The following is an 18,875-nucleotide window of genomic DNA, read 5'->3' as shown; positions in this document are numbered from 1 at the left end:
CAAGGGTATCATGATTCTAGAGATGATCGTGGATAGGGGTTGTTGAACCATTGGAGCTTCACATTGTTCCACGTGATTCGAATTCTTCGGCTCTACATTGTTTGTCCTATACTTTCTTCATTACAGATTTCCCACTGTTAGTGAATTGCAGGACCTTTGTGCAAAATACGAAATAGTTGCAGATGTGTAATGTGTTTATTCCAACAATCGTTTTCGAGATTGTTCACCTTTGTTAGAAAATCGGGATATAGATATACTTGGATCAGTGAGAGTTGTAAAACACTTTCAGATTAAAGCAATTCGAGGGTACATTCAAAATCTCTAATTCGATGAAATTCACTGTTTTTCTAGAATGGAGAATGAAGAACATTTTATGAAAATTGTACCCAAAATGCATCCGAAATTGATAATATAACAAAAACTAACTTCATATCTTAAAACTGTCATATAGTAATTACAGGAAAACAACTTCCTGTCCAAAAACGGTCATATTACCTTTCACAAACTAACTTCAAACCGGATCTATAAATAGACCACAAAATCGGGTGTTTTTACAAAAATACGGATTTCTTAGACATTTTTTATATAGCAACATAACTTATATAGCAAAAATACAGATTTCTGAGACATTTTTTATATAACAAAAATACAGGAAAGCAGTTCGACCTCACCCAGGGGCTCTGCTCCTTGGACCCCGCTCCCAGTGATGTTGCCCTGGACCCCCGTCAGTTCATGAGCTTCGCCCCTAAATAGCAATATATTATCAACAATAACAAAATTAAACAAATGTATACTCCGCACCATACTAATTTGTTTACTAATTATCAAAGTAATATTGATCAACAAATAATATTAGTGATATAAAATCACCAACAATCTTGAAAACCAATAACAGATGTATATGGTTAAATCGTGATGAAGTTATGATGTATGATTGGGGAATTGGCTTTGATAGACATGGGGATTAAGAAACGCAAATGAATGATTGACTTGGAGCTTGATTCGATAAGAGTGTTCACCGTGTGATTGGCTTCAAAGTTCATTGATGTCGAAACTTTGGTTGTGCAGAAAAAAACTACTAGATGAAATAAATTGGATCCCATTAAGTTAAATATTGGAGATTCGAGACTTTTTTTTTTTTTTGGATCCATTACCTACTAGCGTCAACTAGGACAGAAGAGGCGTGGATGTAGATTATTTATTTTGTAGGCTTTTGAATCGAGTTGAGTGATCATTTATTTATTTCTTGTTGGTTTCTTCTATTTGGAGGCAAATTGAGAGTGACGGGACATTGATACTACTTTGGCACAGTTATAAAAGGTGCTATTATATTTATACCTTAATTCATATAAATTGAATACAAACATTATTATAGTCACATAAAAAAAATATACAACAACGAGGGATACATATAGAATTTTCCTTATAAAATAGATTTGTTGGGTGGATAACTATGGTCTTTGCTTGATGCAAAGAAATGTTTGGATGTGGTTTTTTTAGGTTCTTATTTGGTGATTTGGATATACCAAAATGTTTTGTTCTTTTGATCGAACAAAAAAAAAAATTGACATTTTTAGTTGTTTAACAGATGTTTGGTTGAAAGTGAATTGAGTTGGTTGGTTACAAACTCTCGCTTTAATTATTATTATATGTTGTAACATTTTTTTATATAGTTTCTAGCTATTGATTAATATATTCGCTCATTCTTTCATAATAGTTTAAAGGTATTTGGCAAAAAAAAATCATATAACTTTATAAATATGTTTAATATATGTTAACTTTTAAGAAAAATATAACACGGTTGTAGCTAAAATGTCATAGGCTCATAACACAGTTTTCTCTATTACGTGTTTAGTATTGAATAACTTTAAGTTAAAATATCATATAAAACAAAACTAAAATCAATAATTTTTAGTTATGATACTAAAACAGACAATCAATTTTAAGTCTAAGATTTTATTATTTATTATTTATTTTATTATTATTATTATTATTATTATTATTATTATTAGTATTAGTAGTAGTAGTAGTCGTCGTCTTTTTTGGCAAGAAAGACGTTAAAAAGGATTACGCAATTCTTATATAAAAAGAATGAAAAAAAAAAAAAAAGCACATCCACCCCATTACAACCAGCATCCTATAAAAACTTAGTTTTATGATGTTAGTGATCCAAGCAAAATCTTGACTATTTCTAATCTCATCCTTATATAATGGTGGAAATCCATCTTGTATTACCAATGAGGTTTTACCATCATTATTTATTTCTACTTTTTATCATATGGTTATCATATATTTACATTAAAGGACAAAAATATAAAGTTTTATACGTCAACACATATAGCTATTAGCTTTCATTCTCGTTCTTTCCAACTCAAAATATTAGGTTGCGTTTAGTTACGAAAAAACACTTTTCATTTTCCGTTTTTTGTTTTTCTTTTTCGATTTTCGTTTTCCGTTTTCATTTTTCACTGAAATTTTTTGAAAACGCGCTTAGTTAAACTTATTAATTTTTCATTTTCAGTTTTAGAAAATTAGAAAACGTGTTTAGATGTGTATTTTTCTATCGGTTTTCATTTTTAGAAAACGATAGCGGTGGTAGGGTATGGGTGGGGGCGGTGACGGTAGCGGGTCGGCAGCGGTGGTGGTGATGACATGCAATGGTGGTGGCGGCGGCAATTGTGTCAGTGGTGGTGATGTCGGCGGCAACGATGGTGGTGGTGCTAGTGACGGGTTAGTGGTGATGGTAGATCGGTGATTGTCGTGGTGGTGTTGGGTGAGTGGGGGTAGGTGTAGGTTTGTGTGTGTGGGTGTGTGTATCTGTGAGGGTGGGGTGGGTGTGGGGGTAGGTGTATGTTTGTGTGTGTGGGTGTGGGTGGATATGTATGTGTGTGCGTGCAGGTGTGTATGTGCGGGTGTGTGTGTATAGGTGGGTATGTATGTGTGTGTGTGTGCGGGTGGGTGTGTGTGTGGGGGGTGAGTATGTATGTGTGTGTGTGTGTGTTTGTGGGTGGGTATGTATGTGTATGTGTATGTGTGTGTGTTTGTGGGTCGGTGTTTGTGGGTATGTATGTGTGTGTGTGTGTTTGTAGGTGGGTGGGTGAGTATGTATGTGTGTGTGTGGGTGGGTGTGTGTGGGGGGTGGGTATGTATGTGTATGTATGTTTGTGGGTGGGTGTGTGTGTGTGGGTGGGTGGGTATGTATGTGTGTGTGTGCAAGTGTGTATGTGCGGGTGTGTGTGTGTGTATAGGTGGGTATGTATGTGTATGTGTGCGGGTGGGTGTGTGTGGGGGTAGGTATGTATGTGTGTGTGTTTGTGGGTGGGTATGTATGTGTATATGTATGTGTGTGTGTTTGTGGGTGGGTGTGTGTGTGGGTATGTGTGTGTGTATGTGTGTGTGTGTGTGTTTGTGGGTGGGTGGGTGGGTGGGTGTGTGGGTGAGTATGTATGTGTGTGTGGGGGTTGGTGTGTGTTTGTGTGTGCGGGTGGGTGTGTGTGGGGGGTGGGTATGTAGGTGTGTGTTTGTGGATGGGTGGGTGTGTGTGTGGGGGGGGGGGGGGGGGTTGGTGTGTGTATGTGTGAGTTGGCATGTATGTGTGTGTGTGTGTGGGTGGGTATGTATGTGTGTGTGTGTGGGGGGGGGGGGGGGGTTGGTGTGTGTATGTGTGAGTTGGCATGTATGTGTGTGTGTGGGGGGGGTATGTATATGTGTGTGTGGGGGTGGGGGATGTTAAGGTGGGGGTAGGTAGAGGTGGATTGGGTGAAGTGGGTGTGTGTTTATAGAAAAATTTTGGAATTAGAAAAATGTGGAAAACAATGATTATCAATTTTCCAAAAGTTTCCAACTTCTTTGTAATTTTAGAAAACGAAAAAATTTCATTTTCCGTGAAAAATTTAGAAAAATAGACAAACTACACACGTTTTCAAAATTCTCATTTTTCTTGGAAAATTTTTCCAGAAAACGGCTCATTTTTCCGCTACTAAACGCACCCTTAGGGTTTTCTTTAATTATCATTATTACTTCTTCTTCTTCTTCTTCTTCTTTTTTTTTGCTTTATTTTCAGTTTCTCTCCAAAATAATTGTGGAGGGAAAATGCAACACGAAAAGAAAACAACCAGATATTACATATTGATGAAAAGGGTAAATGCTTCATTCAGTCCAATTTAATTCTCTAAGCAAATACACTATTGTGTTCCTACTGTTTATTGATAGCTATAACTTTATCCCAAGATACCCACTGTATCTTCAATTTTCCTTCCGACCATACCATAGAAAACATATTCTAATTTTCTCTAAAGTTTCAAGTACTCCCCCCTTGGCGTAATAAAAAGCGAAAGAAAATAGGTTGGAAGATTACCTAGTACCAATTTGACAAGCATCAAATCGCCCCCAAACGAGTGTGTTTTCGATTTCCAAGTCGATAATTTATATTGGAACCTATCAAGGACCGGTTTCCAATGCTTCGTGAGCCTCATATTAGCGCCCATTAGAACCCCTAAGTAAGTGAACGACTTAACAGAAAGCTCACAGTCAAGAGGCCGAGCCCAATTAGAAACTTCCTGAATGTTGGCGCCAACACCAAAAACCCTTAACTTATTGAAATTAACATTTAGCCCCGAAGATACACGAAAACAACAAAGAATTCTAGCTAGGTTTCTTATGTTGTGATTTGACCATTCACCTATGAACAACGCATCATCTGCATAAAGTATGTGGGAGATTAGAGGTTCGCCATGTGGCAATCTAGTACCTTGGAAGATGTCGTTATCGCAAGCCGCTCTCATTGCAACGCCGAGCCCTTCGAAGGTTGTGATGAAGAGAAATGGGGAAAAAGGTCCCACTAATGTACTCCTTTGGAAAATGAAAATTCATTTGTAGCGTTACTATTTACTATTTACCAAAACCGAAGTTTTTGAAGATTGAAGACATCCCCTGATCGACATTCTCCATTTCCCTCGAAGCCCATTTGTGCAAGGTTTGAATCCAGAAAACCCAGGTTAATTAAGTCGAAGCCTCGAAGGCCTTGTTGAAATCAATCTTGAAATAAATAGTTTCTTTTTTATTCTTTGTTGCCCACGAACATATTTCGTTCACAACTAATGCCCGTTCAAAATGTTTCGACCTTCCACATATGTCGATTGAAGCTCGTCGATACAATGACCCATAACATGTTTTAGTCTCGATGCAAGAATTATTATTATTATTATTATTATTATTATTATTATTATTATTATTATTATTATTATTATTATGGGTTATTGTCACTCTAGTCCAACAAAGTTCCGTATAATGGTTTAAATGGTCCCTCGTAACTATTTTTTGTATTTTAAGGGTTTGTACTTGTGTTTTACAGTTTTAAAAGGTCATTATAAAAAATGTGAAGGGGTCACCCGGTGAACCCCTTCATAATCACCTAAATTAAATCAAGGTCTTGCATTCGCTCATTCTCGTCCATTTCTTTGACTTTGACTTGCTTCCATAAACACAATAGTGAAAGACTGCTTGAGCTTCGGTGCTTCACTGGAAAACTGCAAACCAGAAAACAAATGTTGTGTTCCTTTCAGTCTCCTGTACCTACCTCATCATCTTCTTTGCTTCTTGCTCTCAACTCCATTCTCGCTTCACAAATCCTCACATCAAGATACTTGCAGAAGACCCAAACTTTTTCTATTAATGATATTAAAATACATATCTTGAAATACATGTAATTACTAACAAACTTTTTAAGGGCACCTACTTATGTTACATAGGATCGCTAGTGGATGAATCAGATACTTGCAACGGGAACCATGAATCTATTCTGGACAACCAACTGAAAAGGAACCGTGCAGAAGACCCAAACTTTCCAACCGACTTCCGATTGGATCCTAAAACCAACTGAAGTCAATTAAATCAATGTTATAAGTGAATTCATTAAATTAATTAAAAGAAATCAGTTAAAAGTCACGAAATCAATTATAAATGTAAAAACAATTATGTCAAAGAAATCAATTTGAAGTCAATTATGTAAATCCGACTTTGTGAAATCAATTAAGTCTATATATAAGTAATCAACATAATAAACCTTCCAATTTTATGAAATCGACAAACGATTTCAACCCAGAACATTCCAAATCGACGAAAATTTGATGAAATCAACAGCAATTTTATGAAATCAACAATCCGAAGTTGCAAAATCGGTGAAATCGGCATTCTAAAATCGTGTTCCCAAACCGATAAAACATGTACAAAATTGAAGACGTTAAATCTTATGATCCACATCGTGTTCCTCGTGCGTACCAGACAAAAATGTACCACGAATCGATACGAGGTAGCAGATTGTGGCATGTTGTGCGATCCCTGCGATTATGGAGGGGAAGTTCGGTGAGTCTAATGAACACCAATCAATCATTATAGACAGAGATTCATCATTGACTATAAGCCCGACCAGGACTTCGAAGGAGTAGGTTTCTAGTTAGACGACAAAGATGGAGGAATGGCAAATATGGAAGTCGATGGTGGCTGGAGTTGATCAAATGCAGGAGACGGTGATCGAATACAAAAGAAAAAGGGATGGCTTTGTGCGATTTTGAGCAGATAAAAGAAGAATGAGGTAAGAATAGGGTATTTGCAACCAATTTTTAACAAGAAGCAGGGTTTGAGATCGATTGTAAAGGTTGAGATAAAGAAGAAACTCACAATCGTGAGAACCCGTAGCTACAAATTGATTCATTAAAGAAGAATGAGGTTTTTCTAAACAGGTAAAATATACAGTAATAAAAAATCAAATTAGCTTGTAACCGGTAAAACCGGCTTAAAATGTGGCATATTCCTTTATTAGCAGGTAAAACATAAGTAGGTACCCTTAAAAAGCAAAAAAAAAAATCACATGGAACCTTTTAAACTAATATACTAAACATCTTTGGATTACAGTGACAATAACCCTATTATTATTATTTAATGTCGTGAAGGAATGAAGGGTGAAATGTGAAAAGCCGAAGACTTCTAAATAAAATGTTTCGGCCTTCCACGTGTATTTTTATTTTTTATTGCACGATTTTTTTTCTTTTATATGATTTTATTAATTCATAACTCGAATTAAATTTTACCAAATTTTCCACTAATTGATCTAATTTGTCATATGTATTGGAGCCCAATGAAGCTGACGACCGAACTCTTTTTCTTTTACCCATCCTGATCCGGTGTTTGACCCATTATGTTCTAATCAGTATTGCTCCAGCACCCCATTGAAAAAGTCCAATTCATTACAACCACTCCTACGTTGATTTAAAAAACTGTTGCTTGAACTTCTTCACATTCCACCTTAAAACTAAAAGTCCTTCCACTTTCAGTTGAGGTGGCATGGTATGCCACATCAGCACCCCGCAATGCTGTAAGGCATGTATAACAACACACAGTCTTATGAATTCTCATCTCCTTGCTAGTAGTAGGCCACTCATGCATTGACATGGAAAAAGTAAATATTATTTCTTGAATTTCAGTTCAAATTTCAAGAAACCCAAATCTGATAAAATTGGATATCAAATGTAACAAATCTTACATCCCACGTTCATCATGAACACAAAACATTCTACCAAAAGTCTTCCCATTTCCATAAAGTTAAGAGAAAACTCTTATTTTGAGTTTAAAAAAAAAAAAAAAAACAAGTAATGAACTCTCACCATACTTATTCTAGCCTGTAAGAGCAGAGTTAAGAGCACTATGAACATCCACACCAATTTGTGCTTCAGCCTTGTCTAAATCAGTTGATGCAGACCCCAGCTTCTGTGTAAACTCACTTAATCCCTTTTGTACTTGTGCTGGATCAATTCTGTCAAGTGGTACAGCTTCTACAGCCAATATGTCTGCATAAGAGTTTGAATGAACAAAAGCAAACCCACTGCTGATGAAGTATTTCTTCACATCGTTTCCTTCATGGACTGAAAGAAGGCCTGGTTTTAGCTCAGCGATTGTTGGCACGTGTCCTGGTAAAATACCCATTAGCCCTGTTGTTGCAGGAACTATCACCATATCAACCTGTAGTGTTGTAATCATCACAAAACATCAACAACATTTCCAGAGTTTCAAGATGACACATGGTGAGATACTAAGATTAATCATATTCATATGTAGTGCAGAAATGAATCAATTTAAAACTTGTGATTTGATTCTAATGATACACGATCAAGAGGCTGTTTTCAATAGATCTCATGACTACAAACTCAGAGAAATGCCCAAAATGAAACTGATTATTTAAAGTGCAAACGTTGTGATTTTGTATAAATAAACCAAATGATTTCGATAAATGGTACAAAACCTAGGATATTTATCGTATACTGGAAGAGATAATCAAGCTTAACCGCATTATTAACTATATCAAACCCTAGAAAATTCAAATAGGCGAAATTAAAGCGGCTTGCACGATTTGTTAAAACAAGAAACACCGACCTCTTTTTTAGAAAGTTCTGAAGCGTAAGGGAGAACGAAATTCACAGTAAGTTTAGAGGGCAAGGTGGAAGGTGTAGGAGGACGGGGTTGCATAAACTGGATCGGTGTCTTTGGTGGATCGATGTTGGGAGCCACTTTCTTCCATGCCTCGACGAATGCACTGTCACCGGGTGCGTTATCAGCAGAGACCTCGGTCGAGTAGGGCCGGCGAAGGGTAGCAGCGGCGCCGGCGGGGTAAGTGTTGGTGGATCGGGCGAGGAGGCGAGAAGCCACTTGACGAAACATGGTTTTTATGGAGCTGCAGAGATCGTTCGGATCGCAAGGTCGGAGATCGATTGAAGAGAGGATTGGCACTTCTGATTCGTCTTTTGCTTATGGTTTTGATCGGATTTGGGGAGGTTTGAATTGGGCAAAGCAGACAGGGCAACCGCAAACTTTGGGGATTCTTGGGTTGTTTTTAGGGTAGCAATATTTTATTGTATCTTTTTAATTTTAATTACATATATTTTTTAAACATATGAGTATGAAAATATTAAAAAAAATGAAAATTAAAAACTAAAAAAATATGATTTTCATTTGAATAAAAAGTGAAAATTCGAAGGGTAAAAGACTTTAATCGACGTTGGTAAACGGTTTCCCAAGAGTAGATCACCGTTACAAAATTAATTAAACTTTAATAGTTAGAAATAAAATTATTAATTAATTATAATCGTTAATTTAAATAAATATGTGGAATTATATCACCTTATAATTTGTATTAATTTTATTTTAATTTTTATTCTATTGTTATTAATTTATTGTAATTAAAGTGAAAATTTTAAAATTTGAAATACATAATTAATAGGTTTGACAAGTGGTATGCATTAATTAATAGGTTTAATAGAGTGATACATGGCAAAAAAAAATGTATTAATTAGGATGTCTAATATGATGACACGTGTCCAAAGAAGATTAAAATTATTCTTTCATTAGAATAGGAATTAACATTTTGATAAAACATAAAAATAGCTATGATAGCTTATGTTGGTTTGAAATAACTTATGTTATATTAATTAACTTATTATAAGCTAGGTTCCAAACTAATTTATAAATTATGATAAGTTATTTTTATGATAATTTATAAACATATACATTTTAATATTTTAATATATTGATAAATCAAGTTAATAGGTATAATGAAGTGAAAGTTCAGTAAATGTATTTAAATGTACATAATATCATCATTCGTTTTATTTAAAATGATTATATTATTAATTTAAATATCATTTTTATAGTTATGTTTATATATACAACTAGTTTATAACTCGTTACAAAATTAACTAGACTTTTAAAATAAAAATTCATAATTATTAATCAATTCTTTTAAATAAACCATTTTAAATAAATTATTGATTAAGAGATATATCAAAATTTTAAACTTATTATAACTTCAAATTTAAAATATATTTAGAAAAAAGTAAATTTGAATTTTGAAATGATTTGCCTAATATACATCTCCATGACATGTAACATAATATTAATGAAAAATTGTATTATAGAACAAAAGAAGATTAAACTATTCTTTTATTAGAATAAAGCTATATTATTAAAAGTGAAAACGACAAACTAACCTCTATTTTAAGTTTTTCAAAAATTAGTAAAAAAAATAAAAAAAATCATATATGATACGATGAGTCCATGAGGATCATATGAACTAAGGGTGAGCATTTGGACCGAACCGGACCGGAACGGACTGGCTCTTGGACCGAACCGGTTATGGAGAATATTGTGGACCATGGATCGGACCGGATGAATCGTGTCCGTGTCCATGTCCGTGTCCGGGTCCAAGTCTAGGTCCGAGTTTTTCGGTTCTTGGACTCATTTGAACCGGTACAACTTTAATTACATAGAGTACAAGTTATTAAAATAAGTTTTTGTGTTTGATAGAACTCTTTAAAACGGGTATGTTATTGGGTTTGATACGATACAACTTGTAAAAATGATTACATTTCTGTTTCATGCATAACTAATCTACATTGATATTATAATATTATAACTTTCAAATTTAATTTTTCAAATAAAAGCAACTAACATATAAATAAACTTCACCAATATCCCTTTTATATGATTTATCTGTCAAAGACACATAAAATTCATAATTATAGTCTAAAATAATAGTTAAAAAGTTAAAATATTTCAGTTTTGATAACTCAACTTTGAAGGATTGTAACTCGTTGAATATATTACCAAAATCAACAAAATTATAGTCTAAATTCATCTAGAAACTGTAAACTAAATGCTGAAAAAAATCGCAGGTCAATCGATTTAAAACAAATCAGTTATGGTTGTTTAAAAATTTTCACAGATTACAAAATTTTAAAATTTTTGCTAAAAAACTGAAAAATTTCAGCTTTGATAGCTCAACTTTGAAAGACTGTAACTAATTGAATATAATACCAAAATCAACAAAATTATAGTATAAATTCATCTACAAACTGTAAATTAAACGTTGGAAAAAACCATCAGTCAATCCGACTTAAAACGAATGAGTTATGGTTGTTTAAAATTTTTCACAGATTACAAAAAATTTAAAAATGTTGCTGAAAAACTAAAAATTTTCAGCTTTGATAACTCAACTTTGAAAGACGTTAACTCATTCAATATAATACCAAAATCAACAAAATTATAGTCTAAAATCATCTACAAACTGTAAATTAAATGTTGGAAAAAATCGCGTGTCAATCCTACTTAAAACGAATGAGTTATGCTTCTTTAAAAAAAGTACATATTATAATTTTTTTTTTTTAAATCGGGTCAAACCGGTTCTAAACCCGGTAAAAACCGGACCGGGCTGGGAAAAAACCGAACCGGTTTTGATGGATTCCTAGAACCGAGAACCGATCCGGTGGTCCAAAAAAACGGTCCGATCCAGTCCGGTTCGCCGGTCCAAATGTTCACCCCTAATATAAACTTCTTGTGAAATGGGCCCAAAACTCAAAAATGGATCAGTCAGGTGAACATAGAGATGACCAAAAAAACCGGTTCACAAACCGAACCGGTCAGTGAACCGGAAACCGGTTTACCTCCGAACCGGTTCAGGCATGAACCGAACCCCCGAAGAACCGAACCTCCGGACCGAACAAATTCGCCCTTTTGAATGTGTGATCCGGTTTCGAACCGGTTTGTTAAGAACCGGTTTTTTGAACCGATGTATAATCCGATTTTGAACCGGTTTTTTGCATATTACCTTTTTTTTTGTCTTATTCTAACGGCTATATAGCCGTTTATGGCTGTTAGATACTCGTTTTTTGGTCCCTTTTGGCCATATTCCCCAATATTTGATAGTATAAATACCTATTACATGTTTTGGGTTAACCAAACCTCAAAAAACCTCTCTTACTTCAAAAAACGCTCTTAATTCAAACAATGGATTCGGCTTCCGTTGGTATTGGAGACTCATCAAACAATCTCACCGTTGTTAGCATCAAAGAAACAAATAGAAATCCGGCTATTTGGTGCAACTATGATTTGTGTGTAATGTCGAACGGTATAAAAAGAGCGCGATGCAAGAAATGTGGTGCTTTTTTTAATGAAGAAGAGAATTCGACATTGAAAACTCATATGACAAAAAGATGCCTCGCGGTGAAATTTGGGCCGGGTCATAATCAAACAACAATGGCGAATGATGCAACATTGTGGAGTTACGATTTGAGTAAAGTTCGAGATAGGATGGCAAAGTTCGTGATTCAAGAATGTTTGCCTTTTGACCACTTCGACAACAAACGATTGACTTCACACATCCAAGATACTCTCCAACCACAATATTGCCATGTGAGTCGTACTTCTATTAGACGTGATTGTATTGAAATGTGGCAACTTGCAAAAAATGAATTGATTTTAGGATTTCAATCTTTAGAAACCGGTGTGAATTTAACTTGTGATGTTTGGACGGCTCTTCACGGTTCACCGGATGCGTACCTTTGTGTTACCGCTCATTGGATTAATCCAACTAATTGGGTAATGATGAAGCGTACGATTACGTTTGAATTGTTTGAGTACCCGCACACCGGTAGAAATTTATTTAAAATTTTAGATTGTGTGATCAAAACTTATAAACTTGAAGGAAAGATTTTTTCTATATCTTTTGATAATGCTTCAAACAACAACGTCGCGGTTGGACAACTAAAACTAAAATATAAACCAATTTGCGATGGTGTTTTTTTTCATAGTGGATGTGTTGCACATATCATTAATTTGGTTGTGCAAGATGGACTAACTAGCATTGAAACTATAAAAGATGGTTTCAAAGACATGCTAAAAGATATTTTTAGTTCTAGTAACGCTCGATATCATAATTATATGCAATTTTGTGTCGATGCAAATGCCCTCTTTTTAGGTCCGAATTGGGAAAATAATACCCGATGGAACTCCACTTGCAAAATGTTTGAATGTGTCTTACGTCAAAAAGATACTTTAAAAATGTTCCATGACAACCTTGCGGACCGTAATAAGGTTACGGCTTATCCGGAATCAAGTTGGGATACTATCAAACTTGTTACGGACATGCTTGATGTTTTTAAAAAAGCAATTACTTTTTTATCGGGTGTTTATTATCCTACAAGTTGTTTAGTTTTAAACCAAATTTTTTTAATGTGTGCGAAAATAAATGAGTTTGAAATGAGGAGCACAATGTTTGCTAATATGATGAAACCGATGAAAGCAAAGTTAAAAAAATATTTTCAAGAAATGCCTCCCATTATTATTTGTTCCGCCGCTTTAAATCCGGCTCTAAATGTTGGGGGGGTTGAGACTTTAATTGAAAATATTTGTTACGATTTGGGTTTAATGGATGATGACATGGATTATGCATCAAAGGAAGTTTCAAATTTTAACAAAGTTTTTCAAAATTTGTTTGAAGTTTATTTAACAAAATATGGTTCAACAAACATTCATGACATGATGCAAAATACGGGGGCATCCGGATCCACTTCTCACCAAAATAACGAAACAATTAGGCTTTATAATACTTTGAGGAATGAAAATTCCAAACGAGCTCGGTCTAACACCCCAAGTAGCGAGCTCGGGAGGTACATTGATTCCAATTTCTTATCTCAAATGAGTATTCAAGAGTTTGAAAATTTTGATATCTTGGCTTGGTGGAAAGGAAAGGAAACCCAATTTCCGATTCTAGCCGCTATGGCCCGTGATCTACTAAGCTCCCAAGCTTCTACGGTAGCTTCGGAATCGGCTTTTTCTGTTAGTGGCAGGGTAATATCACCAAGAATAACAAAACTAACCCCTTTGTCGGTGGAAGTGTGCATTTGCTTGAAATGCTACCTTGATGGCGTGGAAAGGATACAAGACATTAAACTACTAGAAGGCACATCGTTGCATGTCGAACCACAAGTACATGAGGAAGAAGTAGCGATGGGAATGTCGGTGCCACTCACCCTAGAAGAGATCGAGTATGAGAGAGGATTACGCAACGACATGGCGGATGACGAATAAAAAAACAAAAACAAAAAAAAATTGGATGTTTTGTGTTTTTATGTTTGAAGATGTATTAGTTTGACAATTTGGATGTTTTGTGTTTTTATGTTTGAAGTTGTATTATGTATTTCCAATATAAAAAAAAAACAAAAAAAAAATGAAAAATAGGTTGAAAATTACTCCAAAAAATGCGTTGATTCAAGTTGAACAATTTTTTTACATACATTATGTTTTTCTACATATACACAAACATAAAATTTAAAACCAAAATAAAAGTTAATACATGAAAAGATATGATATTATTAAACAAGAAGAAAAAAAAAAAACTTTTGGACATGGTCCATAACTCCATATGGACGTGTATATGTAAGGCTTATAAGCCTTTGCCTCCCCAATCACCCAAACCACCTACTCTGTAAGCCAAAAAAATTTATGGTTTAAAACAATTTAGAGCTTTTTACTCTTAAAAAAAAAAAAAAAAAAAAAAAAAAAAAAAAAAAAAAAAAAAAACCATTCCTATTTTACACTTATTAGCCCAAAAACAAAAAAAAAATTAGAAAACCTTATTTGCGTCGAACCGGTTTTGAACCGGTTTTTTGATCCTGTTTTGAACCGGTTTTTTCCCGTTTTTCTGAACCGGTTTTCGTTGAACCGGTTTACATATGTTCGGATATTTTTGGGTGTGAACCGGTGTGGAACCGAACCGGTTTTGGTGTGAACCGGTTTTGACTTGTTGGACTTGAACCGAACCGGTCCGGTTCATAAAAAAAACCGGTTTTTGCATGCCTAGGTGAACAGTTTGTTAATAAAATGTCTTAAAATATAGTAAATAAATTAGACATAAAATAAGGTTAATAGATTGAGTCAAAGTCAAGTTATTCAAATGTATATAATATTATTAATCATTGTTGAATAAGTTATATGATAATTTTAATACTACATTTTTTATAGTCATATAACTTATATTTAGTACATTATATATAAAAATAAAAGTAAAAAAAAATACCAAAATAGCCATTTTTAAGTTTTTATAAAAATAAACCAAAAAAATCAATAATAAGAACATGACTTTCACATAAATATTTGAGAATTCAAATATCCTATTATTATTTTTTTTCCTATTTATCTTTCTACTCGTATAAAATCCTATAAAATTAATAATATTTTAAGATATATATCATTATTTGGTAGAAAGATGAATAGGAAGAAAAGTAAAAGGATATTTAATTTCTCTAAATATTTTGAGTGGTGCCATGCAAAATGTATGGTTATGTGTAGAAATTTTGATTTTTTTGCTTGACCTTTTGAAAATTTAGAGAATAGTTGTTTTTTGTAATTTTTAAAGAGAGATATAATTATACGTTTTAATTGTATTTAAAAACAAAAATTTTGTTCAAGCTGATTATAAATTTGGGAAAATTTCATATATACCCTAAATAAACAATGAATTATCATATTTGCCCTATTTAATTTCTAAATATCCTATATACCCTAAATAAGTATCTATAATATCATATTTGCCCTGAATGTTTTTTTTAATATTTTATAATCATTTTAAATCATTATTTTTATTCATTGACTATTGTACTCCTTTTATAAAACTATATTTAAAATTTCATATATACCCTTAAATTGTCAAAATATCATATTTACCCAAAATGCTCATTTTATGACTTAATATAAACAAAAGTGTTTTAATCCATTAAGACGTTATTTTATATGTTTGTGATTACATTTGTCATTAGAAAGATAAATAATAAAGATGAGAAATGATAACAATAAAAGTAATTATTAACCTATTAGTCTATAAGAAAAACCATCCGACATATATATAAATGCAATCTTAAAAAAATCAAAGTACTACATCTAAGAACAAGAAATCAAGTTTATCAAATTCAACTAATAAACAAGTTTACCAAGTTTAAAAAATTAAAAACTAACGACATATTTTTTTCATGTTGACACTTAACCTTGTGTGTCTCAAACAACTTTACAAAGTTTTCAAAAACAAAATAATTTTAACTAACAATAAAAACTTTTGAAAACAACCAACTGTCACGAACACCGGTTCATTTTTTTTGAGGTTGATGTTTCACTTGGATCTAAACCTTGAAGTGCAGGGTTCTTGCATGTCTTTTCGCGATGTCCGTACTTCCCACATCGTGGATATTTGTGTCTTCTTTTCGATTCATCTGATGATTTGATCCTATTTTTTTTGGGTCGTCCAACCGGACGTTTGATAATAGGTGGATATATTTTATCCCTATCTTTTTGCATCTATTCATCCGCTCCAGGCATCGGAGAAATTTCAAAAGCATATGCTTCTTTGAATTTCTCTATAGTGTAACACGAATCAACATGTTTGTCCCAATTAACATCCCTCGTAAAAGCAATAAAAGCTGCTGCGTGTACACATGGAAGGCCCGTAACTTGCCACACCCGACAACTACATTTTCTTTCATCTAAGTAGACCTCCCAACGTTGTCCCTTGCATTTTACTTCAACTTTATTGTCACAACTTCTACAAACTTCATATTCACCCAAGTTCTACATAAAAAAAAAAAAGATATTGGTAAGATGATTATAGATATGTAATTCAATTATAATTTAACATACTTACCTTTGAAATGTCGTTAACATGATTCTTAGCAATAGGAACCAATGTACCATTCCATTTGTTCACTAACATTCTTTTATTATCAAATCTTTTCATAAGTTTTTCTCTAATTGCATCAAGTAGATCAAGCACGGGTTGATAGCGCAATACACCAATCCAAGAATTAAATGATTCTGAAATATTATTAGTGACATAATCACACTTCGAAGTTATGCCAAACTTGCTTCTACTCCATACCTTTTTGTCGTTGGTATTTAGATATGTGATGGCGTCTTGACTTACATCACCAATGTCCTTCAATAATCTATCATGCTTGGTAGGCAAGTAGGTTTTTGCAGCCCTCCATAGTTTCTTGCTGAAGAATTTACCACGAAAACGTTTCTTGAAATTGCTATATAAGTGTCGTATACATTCTCTATGCTCAACATTAGGATAAACATGCATGATGGCAACTTCTAACCCTTTTTGCATGTCTGATGAGATAACAAGACCACTTGGCGTCCCAATTGCTTTTTGAAGTGATTCAAGGAACCATGTCCATGATTGTGTGTTCTCTGATTCAAGCACACAATAGGCTATCGGGAAGATGAAATTGTTAGCGTCAACACTAGTTGCAGCGGCCAATACACCGTTGAATTTTCCTTTTAAATGGCAAGCATCAAGACTAATATAAGGACAACAACCAGCAAGAAACCCTCTCGAACAAGCGGACAGAGAAATAAAAAACCTTTTAAAGCGTTTCTTGCCACCAACTACATCAAAGTCAATTTCGACAACGCTTCCTTGGTTCCTATTTAGCAATTCTTCCCTAAATACATCCATCTTCATGAAAGAGTCTTCCCATTTACCATGCATATCAGTATATGTTTGCTCTTTCCCTCTGAATACTTTTAGGCATGGTACGTTAACATTGTAAGTTTTCATAATCCACTTTCTAAGATCCATGGGAGAAATGTCCCTATCTGACTTCAACTTGTTAGTAACTATATTTGCAATCCATCCTTGAGTGGCACGCTTATTACCACCCATGTTACTTCGAGTACAAGTATGTCCTTCTTCAAGTTTCCTAACCTGCATAATAATTAAATGAACATATATAAATATATTTTAATTGGAAATCATGTTAAAAATAACTTAGGTATGTACTTACTTCAAAGGTAATACCATCTTGCATGACAGACGAATAAATTCTCCAATTGCAATCTATATTTTCACACCTTGCTGTGAATCGTGTCGGGTCACTTTTTTGAATATAGTAGTCAAACTCATTTATGATTGCGTAATGGTTCAAAGCTCTCCGAAAAGCAACCACATTTTCAAATTTTGTGCCAACTTTCATGCATACAATATTCTTACTAAAAGAGTAAGTTGCTTCATCATCATTTGTTGGCTCATCTTCATTCTCAGAACTAAGGTGACTATAATAGCATTCTTCACTAGGACAGTAGTCTGAATCATCATGGGGTTCATCTATATTGTCACATAAGTGGTTATGCGCACAGTGATTATTTGAGTTGTGGTTATTCTCTGTTGTGATGTAAATGGTTACTTCTTTCTCTTTTTCATACATATTAAGCATAGCCATGAACTTCTCATCAGAATCAAGCTCAATAAAGGATTGACCTGATGCACACTTATCAACATAGGAAATTGAAAATTTTGGATTGTTCTTTGATGAATAATGCTTTATAACTTCTTCGTTTAGTTGACTAAAATTGTAGGACCATGTGTCTATGTGGATGCATTTTTGAGAGCCAAAGCAATATATTTTCTTACAAGTGTTCTTCGCTAACCGAAAGAAACCCCCATATTTTAATTTTAGCTTGTACTTGCCCATTGGTATACTTGCAGGAACGTAATCGATTATTGGAGACTCGGCCCTATTTTCCCATACCGGTTTCGAGGTGTCGTCAAGGATAATATCAAAAGTATCTTCCATTTATCAATTCTCGATATTGGTAAAAAAAATCTTAAAAAATAAGCAAAACATTAATATACATTAACATCTCTAAAAAACTAATAATCTTAAACATATAGAATATTATGTTTTTTGTTGCTTTATCATAAAATTGAGCAAATTCGGCAGCCTCATCATAGTGGGAAAGAACTTTAAGAGTCATGAACTAATCATCCACTTCTACTCTTTCTGGAATAAAAAGGCATAATCTGAAATTTGGGGTAGGCATGACCATAAGATCCTTAATCAAAGAAGACAAAGGGTTGCCTTTAAAGTGTTGATACATGCCTTTGTAGACAGAATACTCAGCCATCAATACATGTAATATAATATGGGCTTGATTAGGTTTATAAAGTAGTCAATTGCTTTGAAGACTCAAAATTTAATTAGACACTTCTTGAAATT

At 33.8% G+C, this 18,875-nt stretch overlaps 2 protein-coding genes across 2 annotated transcripts; both read right to left on the bottom strand.

Annotated features, from left to right (window-relative positions):
* Positions 1-7,487: 7,487 nt before the first annotated feature.
* LOC145041793 (ATP synthase subunit delta', mitochondrial-like) lies at positions 7,488-8,863 on the bottom strand. Its single transcript, XM_078989973.1, has 2 exons — positions 8,428-8,863; positions 7,488-8,016 (listed from the first exon to the last, which is right to left on the bottom strand). The coding sequence occupies exons 1-2, from the start codon at positions 8,710-8,712 to the stop codon at positions 7,672-7,674; spliced, it is 630 nt and encodes a 209-aa protein (XP_078846099.1). The 5' UTR covers positions 8,713-8,863; the 3' UTR covers positions 7,488-7,671.
* A 7,310-nt stretch (positions 8,864-16,173) lies between these two features.
* Positions 16,174-18,350, bottom strand: LOC145039583 (uncharacterized). Its single transcript, XM_078987619.1, has 3 exons — positions 17,664-18,350; positions 16,517-17,584; positions 16,174-16,443 (listed from the first exon to the last, which is right to left on the bottom strand). Exons 1-3 carry the CDS (start codon positions 18,348-18,350, stop codon positions 16,174-16,176), a joined length of 2,025 nt encoding a protein of 674 aa, XP_078843745.1.
* Positions 18,351-18,875: the final 525 nt, after the last annotated feature.

The sequence above is a fragment of the Lactuca saligna genome, chromosome 4, assembly GCF_052625555.1.
Source record: "Lactuca saligna cultivar CGN05327 chromosome 4, ASM5262555v1, whole genome shotgun sequence".
Taxonomy (NCBI): Eukaryota; Viridiplantae; Streptophyta; class Magnoliopsida; order Asterales; family Asteraceae; genus Lactuca; species Lactuca saligna.
The sequence above is the reverse complement of the archived record's forward strand: the minus strand, read 5'-3'. Positions and strand labels throughout refer to the sequence as shown.